At 40.2% G+C, this 16,513-nt stretch overlaps 2 protein-coding genes across 2 annotated transcripts; both read right to left on the bottom strand.

Annotated features, from left to right (window-relative positions):
- Positions 1-560: 560 nt before the first annotated feature.
- crls1 (cardiolipin synthase 1) lies at positions 561-7,014 on the bottom strand. The gene is made up of 7 exons (XM_022752881.1): positions 5,969-7,014; positions 5,163-5,300; positions 4,393-4,522; positions 4,160-4,245; positions 3,912-3,980; positions 3,153-3,244; positions 561-2,586 (listed from the first exon to the last, which is right to left on the bottom strand). The coding sequence occupies exons 1-7, from the start codon at positions 6,401-6,403 to the stop codon at positions 2,493-2,495; spliced, it is 1,044 nt and encodes a 347-aa protein (XP_022608602.1). The 5' UTR covers positions 6,404-7,014; the 3' UTR covers positions 561-2,492.
- An 896-nt stretch (positions 7,015-7,910) lies between these two features.
- mcm8 (minichromosome maintenance 8 homologous recombination repair factor) lies at positions 7,911-16,217 on the bottom strand. Its single transcript, XM_022752864.1, has 22 exons — positions 16,181-16,217; positions 16,011-16,052; positions 13,879-13,962; positions 13,599-13,664; positions 13,422-13,504; positions 13,119-13,268; positions 12,787-12,884; positions 12,501-12,699; positions 12,197-12,282; positions 11,550-11,695; positions 11,214-11,288; positions 10,978-11,113; positions 10,863-10,893; positions 10,549-10,686; positions 10,387-10,447; positions 10,180-10,260; positions 9,664-9,859; positions 9,344-9,557; positions 9,038-9,247; positions 8,783-8,859; positions 8,262-8,451; positions 7,911-8,116 (listed from the first exon to the last, which is right to left on the bottom strand). Exons 1-22 carry the CDS (start codon positions 16,215-16,217, stop codon positions 8,024-8,026), a joined length of 2,493 nt encoding a protein of 830 aa, XP_022608585.1. The 3' UTR covers positions 7,911-8,023.
- Positions 16,218-16,513: the final 296 nt, after the last annotated feature.

The following is a 16,513-nucleotide window of genomic DNA, read 5'->3' as shown; positions in this document are numbered from 1 at the left end:
TGATTTTAGAATATGCAAGACTTTCTAAAGAATGACTGATTACTTTTTCTAAAGTGGCCAGAAGAACAGAGAAACTACGCAGTCACGGGTAAAAAAAACTGCATCCAATTTGGTAAATGGTTTATTATCCTCTCGACAAAAAGTTTTTATTTTGCATCAAAATTCCCTAAAGATAATGAAAACTGAATGTTACTAAAACTTGCACTGCCATGAACGAGTTCAGAAGACATTCAAGAGGAAGTTATCAGCTTCAGTTTATAAATCAGTTCTTTGTTTGTTGTTGTTTAAGCCGAGTCACTTTACCACACCGACGCAAAACTACAAAAGAGCTATCAATATCTGTCAGCCATGATCACATGTATCCCAGTGAAGTACAAGTTCACCTCTGTGAGCTTGAAAAGAGGTTCGATTTTTTTTTTTGTTCCAAGAGTTCATCTCGGAGGCGCCACTAATTAAAGAGCTTTTCCCAAATACCACGAGAAGCCTGTGGGGCACCATCCACATTATACACTTCTAATTTGTTTTTATCAAATATGGACTTAAGTTACTATAGTCTGCCAAAAAAAAAAAAAAACATCAGAACTTCTTTAAACAGTCATTTAATGAGCGTAGGTATCAATTTGTTCCCAGTGATGGATATCTCATTTTAAAAATGAGACTCTTTAAATTATTCAGTGAAGAGATAATGAGCAGACATCCCACACAAGGCCACGAAAACAACTCACTCAAGCCCGGCAGTCATCCGCACACAGTCGGTAATGAAACAGCATCACCCAAGTGGTGCAGAAAATTGCTGGGAAACGAGTGGAGAAGTTGAAAAGGTTACACAGCTTCGTTTCCCTCATTGTACAAGTCTTCTTGAGGGTAAAAAGCAGCGGAGTCAGATACAACTGCCAGAGTAGCTCAGCAAAAAAAAATAAATAAATAAAAAGAAAGTCTGGTAGTAGTTTGTGTTCTCACCGAGTCTCCACACAACCTCTGGCTTATTGGGCTTATTGATCCTGAGACTGGAAGAACTTGAAAGGAGCGTTGCAGCTCCTGTGGTACTTTTCATAATCGTAAGAGGGAAAATAAGCAGAGGAATCTCTTTAATTTTACCTGAGTAAGACACATGAAGCACTGCTGAAACAATTAGCTGGAAAACAGAAAATTAACTGACAGCTGATTCATTGTTTTTTTCTTTCAAACATTCATGGTTTCAGCCTCTGAAATGTGATGCTTTGTTGCTTTTCCTAAATTTCATATCATGTCAAATGGAGCATCTTTGGGTTTTGGACTGTTGGTGCAAAAAAGAAGTTATTTCAGATAAGAACTCACACTGTCTAACATTATCATTTCATGTAAATGTACAAGATTCAGCCAAAAGGATCATTTCTATCTGCTGCCATGTTTCATTTTTGACTGCTAACCAAAACATTTAACGACAGATTAATCAATAATAAGGCTACGACTAACAATTATCTTGACGATTGATTAACCTGATGAAGTGTCTATGAAGTGTCAGAAAATATAGATAATTAAAAATGATCCTCACAGTTTCCCTGAGCCCAGAGTGAGGTCACCAAATGTCCAACCAACAATCCAAAACTCAAATATATTTACAGTGATATAAACAGGAAAAGCAGCAAATCCTCACAATGAAGGAGCCGGAACAAATACGTGTTCCTGCTAGAAAAATGATGCTCAAAATTACATGCCAGTTAAATCTACATTATCAAACTAATCAATGATAGAATAACTGCCTTTAATATTTTGAAGCTCTAGCATTAAGAATACATTTTTTGAAGACTCAGGACCATCTAACAGATCAGGACCAAGAGGACGGGCTCCTGTGCAGCCATGGCAACACATCATCTTTTTTGTTTTGTACCCATTTTTTAAATCCTCTGACTGTTGATTTCAGATGGATCAGCTGTCAGATTCATGTTTCATAAGATTAAACATTTGTTTTGTTTTTTTCCCCTCAGAAAAAACCAGCCCTGCATCTAACACAGTCACATGAACATGTGCACACAAACACAGAGACAAACCAAAGCTGATTTTCTCTTCTTTTTTTCTTTTTTTTTAATCATAAATCATTGGTTTACAAAACTGACACTCATGTGACACTGATTGGGTTGACATCACAACCTCTTGATTGAAAAACTAAGAAAAAATAGAAGCTCTTGCCTGATCACTTACATATACTTGACATGTGTGTGTATAGTTGTGTGTGTGTTTGCTGTTTCTATCTGTGTATGTTGTCCACAGCCAGTCAGCAGAGCTGCTGTTAGGCGTCTCTGTAGTGTTTCGCAGTACACCATCTGCGGCCTTGGTTGGTTTCCACGTGTCATTGCCACGGTGACTCACAAACGGTTGTCACAGCTACTTGGTTTCAATGCTCCTGGCGATCGTCCATCTGTCCGTCCGACTTTTGCCACGGACGATCAGAGTCTCTGCGGCGGCTATTCCCGGCTTTTGTTCTGGCCTCTGGGTGTTTCCTGGTGTGGCTGTCATGGCGATCTGGTGTTCAGCACCTGGACAGTCTTGCGCCCGTAGTGCCAGTAGCTATAGCCTGACGCCGCAGTTGTCACCGCTGTTACATACCTGCAAAATAATACAACTTATGACATATACTGCACTTCAAACAGTGGTTTCATTGCAGCCATCTGACTGGTCAGATTTGTTTATTTTAAATATTTCTACCAGCATTATTTCTCCATTGTAGCAGGTTATTATTGTGTTATATGAGGAATTATTAATCATCCTCCAGTGGCTCGTTATAGTTGATTAACTGTTACCTTTAAAAAACAAATGTAGTGAATCATCAAACTTGAACTGAGCAGTCAGTTTGACAGCGTGCTGAAGCAGACTTGTATATAAATGTAGGTTACCGTGACACCGTAAAATATTTGTCCTGAGTCTGATTGCAACTCCAACTCACTCTGAGTTGTAGATTGAACTGAATCACTTAACCTGAACACTCTGCTGGAACAAACAGCATTTATGTACTTGACTAGGATGAAGTCATTTGCATTCAAAAGCCCTCTGCGCAATCACTTTTTTTTTTTTTGTTGTAAACACTGTGATGAAAGGTAAAAGGGCATTATGGATATTAAGGTCCAATGAATGGCGCCAGTGTGTGTATGCGTACGTAATAGACTGTGCTTTACCATATGCACTGCAGCAGGACACTGTCTGTATACTGGAAGACTGGAGCAGCTAGAGAGGCTGCGACCAGAAAGAGCTGGATGGCTGTGTTTACCTAACACAAACAGAAAACACACACAGTCAGAATAAAAACAATATGACAGCACAAGAACCGTTCTCATGTACAGAACAACTACTACTACTACTGCTTCTCTAACAAATGAAGTTTGGTTCATTATTTTTTGTGCAGCTTATTCAGAATTTGTGGTGGAGCCTAAAGGAACATTTTGACAGCATGTGAAGAGTATCTCTGGTTAAAGATTCAAATTTTAAAGAAATGACTTTACGTCAATGGGATTAACATTTCCACCAGTACCGTCAGATCTGTTGGTTTGGTTCCTTCCCTGATTAAATTACTTATAAGCCAATACATTTACATAATACATTTGCAGCCGTAATCCGTTTACTGGCAAAGATTAACACGATTATGACATTTGCATACTCAGTTTTTAATAATCAGTCCTCTACCTGCAAATTCATCAACTCTTCATCAAAATGACAATAAACCCATAGCTGAGTACAAGTTCTGTAATTAACTGTGCCAGATTATCAGCTTCTGCATCTGGTGACTGTCATGCACAAGTTGTAAATTGTAAAATAGTTACACACTCATATTCTGTGAGGCTCTGGTGTTACCAAATCTCCACTTTAGTGCAGCAATGTACAAAATGTTTTAAGTGATAGAGTGGGTGGTTCTGTGTGTGTGTGTGTGTGTGTCTCACCTTGCTGAAGAGTGTGGGTTTGAGCTGAGCTGTGGTATAGCAGGGGTTAAAAAATTTACTGAGTGTCACCTGCAGAAAAAAGAAAAGAAAAAAGTGTTTTTTAAGTGTAATTTGGTAGTGCAGACCACGCTGACATCACTTATTACTTTTGGCAGGTCTTGTACAAAAAACCTTGAAGCGTCAGAGTTCACATTCAATTAAATCAACACAAAAACTTGTCAAAGTGTTTATGATTTAATGTGTCTCACCGGTGGAGGTACGGTCTTGTATCTGACCCAGAAGACAGCAGCTATCAAACCAATGTCTCTGAAAATCACTAGAGCCGTCAGCGGAGCTAAAACAGAGGAAGACAATAAATAACCTTGTACATGTTGTCATCACATCACAAAACTCTATTGTTATTTATCATTACTTTTACTTTTTTGCATCTTGAATTTAATAGCACACGACTAGGGAGCAAAAACAACACAGAGTCCAGTACCTGGTATGAGTTCAGCATAGGTGAGACTGACATATAAAATACTGACGAGAATTTTGTCAGCCAAAGGGTCGAGAGCGCTGCCCAACGCCGACTTCTGAGTTGGCCACGTTCTGGCAATGTAACCATCCAACTGAGTCAGAGAGAAAGACAGGGAAAGAGATTAAGACATTTAGATAAATGCTTTAATAATCAAGAGAAGCAAACATGAAATTTCAGGGCTGTAAAGGAGCCTTGTTTCCCACTTGCAGTGAGAGGGTCAATACATCCCCTCCTTAGTTTCTATCCTAATCTGAACATGTCTGGGATGTGCTTCATTATAAAACATGTTTGCTTAGCATCGGTTAATTACATGTCTTGTATGTGGCTGGTGGAATGAGCCGATTTTTCACTCAAGCCAGAAATTAAAGATGGCTAATGTACATAATGTTGTCTGCTCTGTTGCAGTGCAAGACAGCTCCAAAAATCAGTTTAAAGAGAGTTGAGATAGAGATCAGTACAAAATGAGTACTTTTTAAAAAAAAAACAATATGTCTCTGATGTGGATATTAACATGAAGTGCTAATGGAAAACCAAAAATCTTCATCATAACTTCAGCTTCCATGTGTTTAAATGTCTCAAAGTAAAAACAATTTGCATCCCCAATAAATTTACAATCCTGAACAGGTGAAAATACACAGAACTCAGCACTGCAGTGTCTGTATCTGTGTACAGATGTGTACAGATCACCTGTGCAATAACTGTTTTAGTGGAAGTGTGTGTTTCTATATTACCAGGTCAGTAGCGCCAGCAAGTGCAAACAGAGCCAGACTGAGGTGAAAGTGCTGCTGGATGATCAGGTGACCCAGGAATGGAGCGAGCAAAATCCGGCAAATACACAACACGTTGGGGATTGTCCATGGATTTTCATACTGCAGAAAAACAGATTAGACACATGTTAACTCAATGTGGTAAGTAAGTCAATGAAAACTAATTAGCAAATGCATTAATTTGTTGACATATCACATTTTTGTCAAGTACTTCCCCAGAGTACTTCCTAATATCATTAAATTAATCATTAAACATGACCTGAACAAGCATCAGAAAAACAGATGGGTGGAATAATCAACTAAAAAATAACTAATTCATTTATTTCACATATGAATTATGAATGGAGGTAAAACGTCTGGTTTTAGCAGTTACAGATTTTTCAGTTTTTGCAAGCTAAAAAAAAAAAAAGTAAGACTGTTTGAGGTATGTGAAACTAAATATTTTTAAGCCTTAAGCAGGATTTGAAATGATACATCTTTCCAGCTGTGCCTTCAACATGCGGCTGGCACCAGTAATAACAATCTTATAAACATTAAACCAGTGACCTAACTCTCTCTGTCTCATTCTGCAGAATGAGCATGAAGCACCAAATACTTTAAGTAACATTTACAATGCAAGATACTCTGTTGTACTGCTAAAGATCTAAAAGCTTCTTCTATCACTGATACACACACTTTAAACAGGTGTGTTTCTGGTTGTTTTCCTTCTACCTGCTGCACACACACACTTCACGTCCTCACAGGTAACAGACTGACAGCTCTGTACTCACCAGCTCTTTGAACTTGAACAGTCCTTGTCCAGGTACCGCACCGGCTTCAGGCCGGTCCGCTGCCGGGGAGCTGTCCGGTGTCTCCTTCGTCTTTCCGCTGCAAAGCCCACGAGCATTGGGTGACAGCAGAGACCGGAAGCTAGCCGCTGACCTCTCGTGACCTCCCCGGTACAGAAGCACAGTACCTTGCTCGTGCCAGCCTGTCGGTTTTACCTGCGGGAGGATCCCACTCCAGCACCCGACGCGGCTGTCCGTCCCTTTGAGTCTGACGAGCCACGAGCCGCTCACCTGAGACCGCTTTAGCCTCGCGCACTCAGTGACAGGTGTTTGTCTGTGCCGCCATGACGCAGGCTCGAGCCAGCACACACCCGCAGATCGCGGCGACACCAGAGAGCGAACATTTGCAATCCTCCGAAAACACATCATCATCGTCATCACCTTCCCGAGCCCTCCGTTACCGACCCGCCGGTCTCGTGCTGTCGGTGTCTAGCTCCATGATGAAGTTTAAGAGTCTGACGGTCAGAGCGGAGGGAATCACAGCTTTTGCTAGCAGGCTGCCATGTTGCCGTAAATTGATACGGCGCACGACGTCGTAAATTCGCCAGTGAGACTTTCGTCAACAAGGCTTTTATTTTGAAATTAGACATTTAGAATTAGAAATATGAGCAAGAGACAGGGAAGTCTTTAAAATACGTCTTAGAAGAAGATAGTCAAAAGTACATCAAGCATTTTAAAGGTGTGCTGTTATTAAAGTAAATTTTAGTACCAATTTATTTTACAGGTCAGTCGGAAAATAATTGGGTAAAGCTTTATTTTACGGGTCTTTGTTTTCCTTATAATTTTTCAATAATTTCCAAGGAATAACTGTCTAAATTTGTAAAAACAAAAAGGGAAGATTGATGCAGTGTTCAATTAGTTTTCAATTGAGTAATTCAGTGTTATTGTTTATATATGAAAAATAAAGTTACTAATGATCAGCAAATTTTTATTTTAATTTGATATCATGATTTGTGGTAATTGTATTCCAGATTTAAAGCAATGCCAAACCCATTTTGTAATATTGTAAAAACAAAACAAAAATGCTGGTATTTAGAAAAAATAAAATGATTTATTAACTGAATGTTTCATGTTAACTAACAAATTGCATACCATACAGAAAGTAACCACAAACAGCAGATAATAAAGAGCATCAGAGAAAAATGAGAAGAAAAAATGATGATGATCAAATTAAATGGGCAGCAGCTTTGGATATTTATATCATGACATGTAAAAAAAATATATTCTGTGATTGCTCAATGTTTGAGTTTAATGAGAAACAACCTCAGTGGATGTTACCCATTGTTATCAAGCAGCTACTTCTCTTACTGAGTGCAGCAGAAACTGTTCTATAGACCGAGGACAAGCTGCATCACTGGAAGCAACTGTTTCAATTAAACTGATCTTTACCAAGATACCTAACACCAAACATTTACACATAAATACATATGTCATTTTATATACATAAATATAACAATGAATAAATATAGCACATTTTAACTGTATTGAAGTGTTTCTAGTACAAAGTCATGTATGTAGAAAACAAATTGTATGAAAAAGTCAACAGTGAAAAGGTATAATCATGTATTAAATATTTATCAAATATAATTACATCACCATTTCTCTCAGACGCTCAGTGCATCGTCCAAGTCTGACCTTACTTTGAAAATACTGGAAAAACAAGATTCAGCTACAGCTGTTGTTTGAAACAGTCACCATGTACCGTTAAAATAACACGAAAGCATGTGTATATGACTATTAGGATAAACCAGTCTAAACCCAGTTATGCGTTTAAATTCTGGAAAAAATAAATTATATATTTAGATAAAGGTATCTGTGACAAAACCCATCATTGAAGAGGTGGGTAATGTCTAATTCTATTAAACCCAAATCACAAGTACGATCAGTCATACATTTGTTTAGTTTGTTTTTTCTTTTCTGCAGAGAGATACCCTTTTCATGAATCCCTGACACTGACCTGGCAGCGAGGTGCAGTTAGGAGCAGGCACATATTCTGAATCAGACTGTCTGCAGCTGGTACAGCTTGGATCCTTTCTTCAGGAGGAAACCCTGTTCATTCAGGGAGCTCACCAGACCTTCAAAGTCCATCACCTAAAGCAAGCATACAATGTAATGATACAGTTTTTAGTGTAGCACCAGCATCATTTGAGACCAACTAAAAATCTGGGGGTGAGTGAAAATTATTATTATTATTATTATGTTTTATGAGTTTTTATCAAGTGCATGTGCATTTCACCTTGATGTTCAGTCTGTCTGCGATACTTCGAAGCATCTGTAGGTCAAACTGCTTCTGACTGGTCCTCTGTGCGTGAGAGTGCAGAGCGTTGATCAGTCGTTTTCCAGCACTGCGCTGACTCATGCCTGATCCAAGCTGAGAGCGGTCAAAGTCCAGATTGCCCAGACCATCTGAATATGTATCAGCCAGACTGCACAACACAACACAACACAACACAACACAACACAACACAACACAACACAACACAACACAACACAACACAACACAACACAACACACAGAGGTAGAAAGAGAAATTTACATCTGACATTAGCTTCAACGCTCAGGCTGCACATGTGACATAAAATCTTAACGTTCTTACTTGATGCCGTCACAGTAACCAACTCTATAATGGTTTTGTATGGTTTTGATGTGGGATAATATGTTTTAAAATTCTCTCTCTCTCTCTCTCTCTGTATATAGATTAATCAATAACAACCATAGTTGCAGCCCTAGTTCACACAAAGTCTCCCGTAGTGTCACCTGTGCTTCATGATCTCCACCACATCGTCAGCATCGCTCTTGGTAGCCGTCTCTCTGAGGTCCAGCCTGGCTCTTGCCTACACAAAAACACACAGTCAAACACATACAGTTAAGTACTGGGACACTGCTGGAAAAATTCTATCTTTTCTTCTTGTTAGCCTGAAACTAAAGCAGAAAAAGCAGATGTCTTAATTCACCGCATGCTGCAAGGTCTGATGGTGACTACGCCGACGGCCACAAAGACATAAAACTTACCTCGGTTAATCTAATTAAAGACTCCAGTTGTCTTGTGGTGATGGGTGTAGTGTCGGCAGAGTGCGCCTGAGATCTCAGTGAGAGGTAGAAGTCCTGAAGTGTTTGTGCTGCTTCTGGAGACAGCGAGGGATGGACGTACTGACGAGCATAGCTGATGTACTTCCTTAACAAGCAGGCTGGAATGGGGTCTACAGTTTCACCTGCAGGGATCTTGAAACAAACATGAAATGCATAAATACAAAGGACTGTTTGACCGATACGAATCTCCTTCTTGTGTTCACAGTGCTTGTTTGGTCTGTTTTTTACCTGCAAGCGTTCAGACAGCGGCATGTCTGAGTGTTCTAGCAGGATGGAGGTGTCCATTTCACTGCTGGCCCTGGTGACTGTGGCACTGCTGGTTCTGCCTTTTCCTACCCTATTTGCCATGACGTGCTCTGACAGGCGGCGGTCATGTGACTCATCTGGGATGTCCAGGAGGAGGAAGACAACATCAAAGCGAGAGAGGAGAGCTGAGCCCATTCTAAAGACACAAACATACATACTGTTAATCAGTTTACAGATACACAGTAATATCATACAACATAGCTAAAAAATGCATTTCTTTTACTGACATTGACTTTACTCACTTGAGGTTCTCAGAGACAGTCTTGCCTCTGTTGTAATGTCCTCCGACTGGGTTTGCAGCAGCTACGACTGACGTTCTTGCAGGCAGAGAGGAAACTATTCCGGCCTTAGCCAGGCTCACAGACTGCTGCTCCATGGCCTCCAACAGAGCCTGCTGCTGGTTGCCCAACTTATCAAACTCGTCAATGCAGCACAAACCTAAAGAGAAGAGGCGGAGAGAGAGAATAAAACGGATGCTTGAGTCGATGAAGTGAGGATTTGTCCCGTACACACACCTGGAACACGGCGGCCCACCAGGATTTGTCCTGGTACGCTCCATGGCCAGTCTGACTATGAAGGGTTTCGTCAGGTACCTCAGTGGTGTGCATGTAGCACGCAGGTGGTCAGAGTGAATATCAATAGGTAATAAACGTCTATGTGACTTAATGATAGCTAGTTACTTCCATTTCCTGTACCCATCGTTTCAAATTAAAAGGCACAAATACACTTTTAAAACCAATGATTGTACTCTTTCCTACCTTGGTCAGCCAGCACCAGGGCTCCAGCCTCCAAAGCATAATCTCCTGTTCCTGCATCTCGGGATAAACTCACTGTTAATCCTAAAAAAAATAAAATTAAAATAAATATGACATTTCCAGTTTGGTAATGTTGCAATAAAACTGAATAGCTGTTCAGAAAGTAAACACATGCAATATAATTTAGGGGGAGTAGTACTAACAATTTACCTGTGGTGCTGGTACTGTTGCCACATACGTAAATTCCTCTGGGAGCGACGTTGCACACTGCCTACACAAAAACACAAACACAAACAGAGTAGACATGTATTACAATTACAACCTCAGCTAAGGAGTGACAAAATGACAAATGTTTAGTAATACTCGTGTTACCTGTAACATCTGACTCTTCCCCAGTCCAGGGTCTCCCACCATCAGGATGTGTGGGTCTCCTCTGACTGGAACACTGTTCTTGTCTGTGTGTTTCTGTCTGCCACCAAACAAGGCCAAGGCGAGGGCAGCTTTCACCAGCTAGGGACACAAGAAAACAGGTGTACAACTTTTATCATTTTTGACACATCAAGTAATCAAAAATTCCCCCGTTTATCTGGTGTGCATTATATTAGTGTATTCAACCAAATCACAAGTATCTCTTTGTGATGAAGGTTGTTGTTGGTGTTCTTAATGTGGATGAAGGCACAACTCACGAGATGACCATAGATGACAGGACACAAAGAGCTGAAAGAGGGAGAGAGAGAGCGTTTGTTAAAATAGGACTAATATTAAAACTACATGTAACACTGTAGGTAATGAATATCTTACTGTACTATGAGTCTCAGTAAGTCAGGCTGAGACTGGATCTCCTGGACGGCATACAGCTCTTTCAGACTGAACTCCTCACCTCCAGAATGATCTTCAAGCGACCCTCTTGACCCCTGACCTGACTTGGAGTGCTGACCTGCACATTAACAAAAGACACACCTTATTGCTCTGTTATACGTACCTGCATAATTCAAGACCAACTAGAAAAATACAACACACAGTACCAGCTACAGTACCTTTAGTATTACTGACTGATGTGGCTTCAAGGTAGAGGAGGAACATACACTGATCCCTATTCCCCCGGGAACTACCTGCAAACAATAAGTATGTTATTTGTGTGTCATGTTTGTCGTCACTGTGACAGTGGTTGTGAGAGCAGAAGAGCACTTCATATTCATTTCGTACTTAAATATAGGTTGATGGTTTTATATATATATATATATATATGTACAGTGGGGTCCAAAAGTTTGAGACCACTTGAATGCGAAAGTGGTCTCAGACTTCTGGACCCCACATATATATAGTATATATTTAACTTCCTACGCTTTATGTGTGTTTAGGTGTGTTTTTACCATCGCTGGTAACTCTAACTATCCCTGTCACAGTTACAGTGTCTCCAGGGACGCAGCTGTCACAGAGGTCGGAGGTCAGCTGACACTCCACGGTGCGTGGGATTCGTCCAGTCTCCCTCTGCTCTCCGCTCATCAACTCCTGCACCCTGAAGTAGCATCAATATCAAATAATATATTTTTGCATCAGAATATGTTCCGAGAAAAGCTGGGACATTGTCACAATATTCACTTTTTATTAGAGCTAACCTGCCACAACAACATTTTGTGCAACTTCTGATAAAGTGCACTTTGCACAATGACCAGTTGCTGTAGCTGCCACTCTGATATGAAGATATTTCAACGCCCTCCCTCCCGAATCCTTCTGATCAGAGAAACAGCTAATATAAACACATTCTCTCGGCCCTGATTCAGATTTTTTGGTGTTCCCATGTCAGCGGCTTTTCTAGTACCAAAAATTTAAATGGTGCCTCCTCTTACTTATGATCAAAAAGAACAACTTCAAAATGTCGTTCACGGACCACTGCTGGAACCGAAACAGTACATTCTCTCTTGCCCTCAATTAACAAGTGTTAAGTTACAAGGATTTTAGTTCACCACGTCTCAACACAGTTTTTCCACTGTTGTTCAATTGCATATGATATACTCACTTGATAATCTGCCAGTCTACAGTGTGTGTAAGAGGAGAACTCCGGCTGGGGGTGAAGGAACGACTGCGACAGTCAGGCTGGCTACACTAGGCGATAAAAGACACATGTACATACACACAAATGTAAACCATGATAACAAAATGCTGTCAAAGATGATTATGTGCACATTCTTATAAGGAAATTGTATGTTATGTGCACAGTATTGCTTGTGTATAAGTCGAGGAAATATCATAATATGGAAAAGATGTTGCAGGAAAAAAAGTGAGCTGGAGCTATGTGTGTGTGTGTGTGTGTGTTTGCATACCTTGGTAGGTGTTGCATATTTCCCATGCTGCAGTGGCAGAGACTGTGTGTGTGAGCAGCCCAGACATCTGAAGGCCATCCTGGTACAGAGAGGTCTGATATTGCTAACTCTGACCACTGTTCCCTTCACACAAACCAGCCGCCCAAACACACTGGCACGCAGTGTCCGCAGCGGAGTCAGCGGTTCATAGTTATACAGCCTGTGGAAAATTTACACAAACAAAGTCATCGTCATTCACAGTCCGCAGTAGTGCAAGTGTCAAGCAAACAACTAAATTGAGCATCACCTCGCACTAATGTGAGGGATGTTGATGATTGGCGCGGCAACAGGAAGCTCTTCCCCTTGCAACTCAGCAGCCTGTTTCTCCAAATCTATAGTCAACACCTGAAAAAAACAGACACACACACACGCACACACACACACAGATCTTTTTACAATTAGAGAGAGCTGCTACTAATGAGGTAATGTAAAGAATTAATTTTCAGTGTTCATCTTCACATTAAATATTCATTTATCAAGGCTTATAAGTATTTAATAGACTATAAATATTCATGGTATGTATACGTTCTGAAGATTATAGATTGTAACACACATGTAGCAGCAACTGTGTGTGTGTACCTGGTGAACAGCCATTCCCAAACAGTTGAGTATCAACTCTGGCTGTTCCTTCAGCTCTGTGGTTAGGTCAGGAAGCGCTTTACGCACAGTCTTGTCTCCAGTCAAGTCTGCGTAATCCACTAGAACGCTGCCCTGACGCTCAATCTCATCCTGCACACAAGAGAATGCTCCTTTTAACTGGCATGGAATATTTCCCTTCTCATCATAAATACCTAGACAGGCAGACAGACTATACTGAGAAATGATAACCCCAACAATCAGTTTATTAAACAGAAAGCTAGACAAGCAGATAGACAGACCGACCTTGTCATACAGCTGAATCTTGGAAGTGAAATATTTCTCAAACACTTTAATCTTCTCCACACTAGGTGAGCTCTGTATGAAGCCTGCACATGAAGACACAGAGAAAGTCACATTATCATGATCATTATATCATAATCTGTGTCCGTATCATCATGTGAAACACAGCTACACATGTACCTTCTGTGAAGTACAGTGCCCATCCTTTGTACGGACACAGTGCATCCAGGGTAGTCTGACAAAGAGCTGGAGAGACAGAGGGCAGTCAGTCAGCAGTGTTGCATTTCTTTTATGTATAATTTCATTGTCATCAGGTAAATGTTAGAGGAAGATGTTTATATTTCATTTGTTTCAGCTGATGTAAAATAAAAGCTTCCCCATGTTCTCCTTTTCTGTGCCAAACAAGAGTGGATGCAGATTTACTGGATATATGTCAAATGGAAAAGCAAATTTGACTCACCTCTCTGAGTGCTGAAGGTATTAACGGATCCTCCTGACCCAGGACTACCTCCACCTCTCCACCCTCCTCCTCCTGAACCCCTCCCTCCTCCCCCTGATCCTCCTCTCCATGGTCTACTCCTCCATCCTCCTCCACCTCCTCTCCATCCTCCCCCACCACCTCTCCATCCTCCTCCACCTCCTCTCCATCCTCCCCCACCTCCTCTCCATCCTCCACCACCACTTCCTCCTCCTCCTCCTCCTCTTCCTCTCCCTCCTCCACCCCCACCCCTCCATGAGCCTCTCCTGGATTCCCCTCCACTCATTGTTTTCCCTAAGACAAAGCAGGAAGAAGCAACAGAGCAAGAAGTAGTGAGAGTGACAGCAAAGCACAAAGCAAGTCAGTAAAATACATGTGTGCCACAGACAATGATGATGCACTAACCACAGAGGCATCCTAGAAAAGTTATCTGCTACATAATTTGTCGGTGACATATATTAATTTTCCCATCCAGGCACTGGGGCACAGGCATACATGTGTAATGAACGTATGCCAAAATAAAAATGAGAAAATCTTTGTTCTCTCCTGCTTAAATTAAAAGAAAACTGCTTTAAGCGACTAAGCAGCAAGCAGTGGAAACACGTGAAATACTAAAATAGCTTATTTAAGTTTTTACAGTGCATCTTTAACATTTACATAAGACAACATCTAAACGTATTTTAAAGAACTGAGCTTCAATGTGTGCACTTAATGCAACTGTTGATTTTCATTTACTTATTGCCCCAATAAACTGTTGTGGCTCCATAACAAAATGTCACCAATTTACACATTGTTATTCAAACGTTGGGAGTTTGCTAGCTAGTAACGTTCGTTCGTACCTTTCGCTACAACCCCATAACACGGGGAATGATGAAAAAACGATGTCGAACACTATGTGTTATTATTATTATTATTATTGTTAACATTAATAACACACATTGTAAAATGTCTTAAATTATTATTTTTTCGAATTCAAATGTTCTTTGACGTTAACTAGAGTTTATTTTGACGTTATCCTTGTTAGCTAACTTGTTATCTGTTATCGTGCAGGTTTTTACGAAATGTCCTGGTAAAACACTGTAAAAGTAACGTTGGTGTGATACAAACCTTTCGTTTTGCCTCAAGTGAAATGATCTGTCGATTAAAGAAGATAGAAAGTTTTCTAAGTTCACCCAAAGTGTACAGGCACTGACACACTGATGTTTACACTGTCAAAGTTCCCTCCATTGACGCTGAAACTTCTTCTTTGGCTTTTATTTGCAGGTAGATCACACGCTCAGGCCTCTTACTGCCCCCCGGAGGACACCAGAGGTACTACATATAAAAAAATACGTCCTGACAGCTGATATATGTGTGACTAACTGTGATCCACCATGTCTGAACTAAAGTGTTTGTCTTTTACTGTCATTCAAAGGTATCCACACTGAAAACTGAATGACTGGTGCCAACAGAAGGAGAACCTAATTTTTGGACAAAGGAGACTCTATGGACATCATTAGTTTTCAAATGGGCTGTGATGATGATGATGATGATGATGATGATGATGCCAGAAAAACCATTTCCATTTATTGGTGATATTTTAGATACAAATGTCAAGTTGTTTAATACGGATATGTGAAATTTGCCATGTTCTTAGGAAAAAAATGGTCTAACAAAGCGTTAGTCTTTATAAATAGTCTTTTCTCATTTAACATCATGGCAAGAGTACTTGACTTAATGGTCAGTGTTCACAGATTCAGTTTCTTGCCTTTTACTTCATTTCTACTGTTGAGTCTTGAGTCTTTGAAAGATTTAATGACAGATATAATCCAACATAAGAGGTTATTTAAAACATATTTGCTGTGATGTTGTCGTACATGATCAGTGGTTCAATACAGTGACTGTCAATGAAAAGATGTTCACAGCCCTCTGTCGCTCTCTACTGGACATTTTCCGTCATTACACAATAGAAGCCTTAAAAAAAAATTATGGACTAATGAGAACAACTACTGAAGACTTCTGAATTCACACAAACAATTTACAAAAATAAGATTAATATTTGTGACTACAAGACTTCATGTGTTATCCACACATGCACGTAAACACAGACGTGCCCGAGAGCATGAATAAATTACTGAATGGGTCTGTCAGGCACAGGCCCAGGGGAACCATCACTCCTGACAAAGCACAAAGAGACACAAGATGACTACAGAAACACACAAAACAACCACAAGGAGAAAAAAAACAGAACCAAATAGACGGTTCTTAATTCTGTGGTTCTCGATCTTATTTAGGAGCCATTTACCTGTCTCCACCCTGGAATCTGTCGTATCATAATCCATCCATGCATATGAGCTGTTCACCACAAAAACACACAAAAACACACAAAAACACACAAATACACAGAAACTCACGGTGTCCAGGGTTTCAGGGAGTTAGAAGAAGAACCATCATTCACATAAATGCTGTAGTTTCAAGATTCATTTATTTATCATTGTGCAAAAGTCCCAGTAAAACAAAATGCAGTTTAGCATCTAACCAGAGAGTACAAACATTTTTGGAACTGAAATTCGTTCACAAAGATAGACGTATGAGAGCAAACACACACACAACACACACACACACACACACACACACA

Source organism: Seriola dumerili, unplaced genomic scaffold (assembly GCF_002260705.1).
Source record: "Seriola dumerili isolate Sdu_G_001 unplaced genomic scaffold, Sdu_1.0 BDQW01000187.1, whole genome shotgun sequence".
In the NCBI taxonomy this organism is placed as follows: Eukaryota; Metazoa; Chordata; class Actinopteri; order Carangiformes; family Carangidae; genus Seriola; species Seriola dumerili.
This window is presented reverse-complemented; position numbering and strand designations above follow the sequence as displayed.

Excerpts from the sequence above, each read along its gene's own strand:
- mcm8 (XM_022752864.1), bottom strand. The coding sequence starts at position 16,217 with ATGGATTATGATACGACAGATTCCAGGGTGGAGACAG. Across the intron at positions 13,963-16,010 it reads GTGCCTGACAGACCCATTCA|GGAGGGGTTCAGGAGGAGGA; the intron begins GTAATTTATTCA and ends CAGGGGGAGGAG. Across the intron at positions 8,860-9,037 it reads CTTTAATTAGATTAACCGAG|GCAAGAGCCAGGCTGGACCT; the intron begins GTAAGTTTTATG and ends GTTTTTGTGTAG.
- crls1 (XM_022752881.1), bottom strand. The coding sequence starts at position 6,403 with ATGACGATGATGATGTGTTTTCGGAGGATTGCAAATGTTCGCTCTCTG. Across the intron at positions 5,301-5,968 it reads TGTTCAAGTTCAAAGAGCTG|TATGAAAATCCATGGACAAT; the intron begins GTGAGTACAGAG and ends GTTTTTCTGCAG. Across the intron at positions 3,981-4,159 it reads ACAAGACCGTACCTCCACCG|GTGACACTCAGTAAATTTTT; the intron begins GTGAGACACATT and ends TTTTTTCTGCAG.